At 39.5% G+C, this 2,797-nt stretch overlaps 1 protein-coding gene across 1 annotated transcript in view; it reads right to left on the bottom strand.

Moving 5' to 3' along the window:
* The window catches only part of LOC137634266 (uncharacterized PE-PGRS family protein PE_PGRS46-like), a 2,692-nt gene extending 454 nt beyond the window's left edge, over window positions 1–2,238 (bottom strand). The window contains exons 1-2 of the mRNA XM_068366556.1: window positions 2,180–2,238; window positions 1–510 (exon numbers count right to left, since the gene is read on the bottom strand). The exon at window positions 1–510 is cut by the window's left edge and continues 454 nt beyond it. Of these exons, the coding sequence (XP_068222657.1) occupies window positions 1–510; window positions 2,180–2,238 (569 nt within the window). The remainder of the gene's footprint in view (window positions 511–2,179) is intronic.
* Between the last annotated feature and the right edge of the window lie 559 nt (window positions 2,239–2,797).

The raw sequence follows: 2,797 nt of genomic DNA, 5'->3' as shown, positions 1-2,797 counted from the left end.
GACTCAAAAACTGTTTGACCACCTACTCTGCCATTATATCCACCTCCAGGTCTGCCAATCCCTAATCCTCCAAGGCCAGTGCCCTCCTTCCTAAGGGTATGCAATCCGAGCCCGTCGTTTCCTGCTATAATTTGGCCTTTGTGCCCATATTCTTTGTTCCTATGCCCTCCAGCAACAGGGCGTATAATGATTTGACCTTTTTGGCCATATCCGGTACAGCAACTTCCTTCAAGATTTGCTGCCTTGTGTATGACCCGGGTCGGTTTATGACGTACAGTTCCTGAATAGCTTGGCCTTAGGCTGCCATAATGTTGAACATCTCTGGAATAGCTTGGCCTTAGGCTGCCATAATGTTGAACATCTCTGGAATAGCTTGGCCTTGGGCTGCCGTAATGTTGAACAGCTCTGGAATAGCTTGGCCTTGGGCTGCCGTAATGTTGAACAGCCTTAGAATAGCTTGGCCTTAGGCTGCTATAATGTAGAACAGCTCTGGAATAGCTTGGCCTTAGGCTGCCATAATGTTGAAACAGCTCTGGAATAGCTTGGCCTTAGGCTGCCATAATGTTGAACGGCTCTAGAATAGCTTGGCCTTAGGCTGCCATAATGTTGAAGAGACCTGGAATAGCTCGGCCTCAAGCTTGTGACATAGCTGCCATAAACACCTCTGGAATAGCTTGGCCTTAGACTGGTGGACGTAGCTCCCGTAATGCCCGTGCCCTCTGTGTCCATATCGTATGCTTTTCCTTATGACATGGTTAGCTAGAGAGACGGATACGAAGACTGTCAGCACTATGGTTTATAACCTGAAAATGAACGAAAAATATTTTTGAAAATAAAGTATACTAACCTAATTTATTTTGCACTACCTCCTTATACACTTTAAATCAATAGTCCGTAACTTTATAACAAATGGGACCGAAATAATAATAATAATAATAATGATAATATCATACATCAACCTATATTTTCACATTCAATCAACCAAATGTCTACTGGTACTGGTGCTGAAACTATTTTCGTTTTTTTTTTTCTGTTTGACTGAACTATCAAACAAAGATATACTGTTAACCAAACGTACTACACATTTAAAACGCTTTATTTGTATTTCTTTGTTTAACATGTGACTTATGGGGACTTACTAAAACTAAAAAAAAAAATAAAATATTTATTCTTTCATTTTAAGAATGGCAGACATCACAATGTGGTACAAGTTTGCTCTCTGGGAATCGAATCATAGGGTTTTTTTTTTTTTTTTTTTTTTTTTTTTTTTTTTTTTTTTTTTTTTTTTTAGCCAAGATTTGGTTCAGGAATTCTTGTAAAAATATTCATATAGAATTTGACAATTACTACCATCCACTCTCGATATACCAATCATTTTTTTTTCCATTTATATTCTTTTAGAATCCATCTTACTTGTAGCTAGCATCTGGAATATTGTTTAAATATTTTTTTTTTTATCTTAGAATATTAAAGATGTTTGCTTAAATCACCATAATCTATCACAATATGGAAGTCAAATACACCGCACGGCAGCGAACAATAAGTGAATTGAAATTAAAATGCAACGATTAAATCCTTTAACGCTTCTTCAAAATTACAAACCAAAAAAATATAATTAATAGAAACTTCAAGACTCATAATTTCTGATCAAAAACCTACAGAAAAAAAATATTTATATAGGACATCTAACTTTCTTTTTATAGTATATTTCATAAATTCCATGGTGCATTCCAGTTCCTGGAAGTCAAAATAATATATTCTCTTAACATAGTAAACAGGAAATTTCTTAAACTTTAAACCCAGAAATACACAATAATATTTTATGGAAAATATTCTAATTGAAAACAAGCAGGGTTTTAAATGTCACTTGGTGCTAGTTAACAAGTTCTAATCTATATATTTTCATATTTAGATGCATTGTCTGTAAATCGACCAGCTCACTAAAACCGGATTAATATTATTCTCCAAATAGATTAATTGAATATTAAAGAGCCTATCCTTACCTGGCACAGACCTACTGTATGACCTCTCAAAGTAGCATACGAATTCTTTAGGTATTAATATTCATAAATCCATCAAATTTGCAATGTTTTTCTCGGCTAACGTGTCTGCAAAGTGGCTTAATAATCCTTTGAATAATGATATTTATAGGCTCATCCTTTCTGCAATAAGACATTACCCTGGGGTAGGAGTATTCACCCTGTGGTAGTGGTGTCCACCCTGTGTAGGGGTGTTCATCCTGTGGTAGGGGTGATCACCCTGTGCTAGGGGTGTTTACCCTGTGGGAGAGCTGTTCACCCTGTGGTAGGGGTGTTCACGCTGTGGTAGGGATGATCACCCTGTGGGAGAGCTGCTCACCCTATGGTAGGGGTGTTCACCCTGTGGTAAAGGTGTTCACCCTGTGGTACTAGTATTCACGCTGTAGTAGGGGTGTTCCCCCTGTGGGAGGGGTGTTCACCCTTTGAGAGGGGTGTTCACCCTGTAGTAGGGGTGTTCACCCTGTAGTAGGGGTGTTCACTCTGTGGTAGGGGCGATCACTCTGTGGTAGGGGCGATCACGCTGTGGTAGGGGTGTTTACCCTGTGATAGGGGTGTTCAACCTGTGATAGTGGTGTTCACGCTGTGTTAGGGGTACTCACCCTGTGTGAGGGCTGTTCATCCTTTGGTAGAGGTGTTCACCCTGTGGTAGGGGTGTTCACCTTTTGGTAGGGATGTTGAATTTGTAGTATGGGTGTTCACCCTGTGGTAGGGGTGTTCACCCTGTGGGAGAGTGTTCACTCTGTGGCAGGGGTGTTCAC

The sequence above is a fragment of the Palaemon carinicauda genome, chromosome 3, assembly GCF_036898095.1.
Source record: "Palaemon carinicauda isolate YSFRI2023 chromosome 3, ASM3689809v2, whole genome shotgun sequence".
Lineage (NCBI taxonomy): Eukaryota > Metazoa > Arthropoda > Malacostraca > Decapoda > Palaemonidae > Palaemon > Palaemon carinicauda.
The sequence above is the reverse complement of the archived record's forward strand: the minus strand, read 5'-3'. Positions and strand labels throughout refer to the sequence as shown.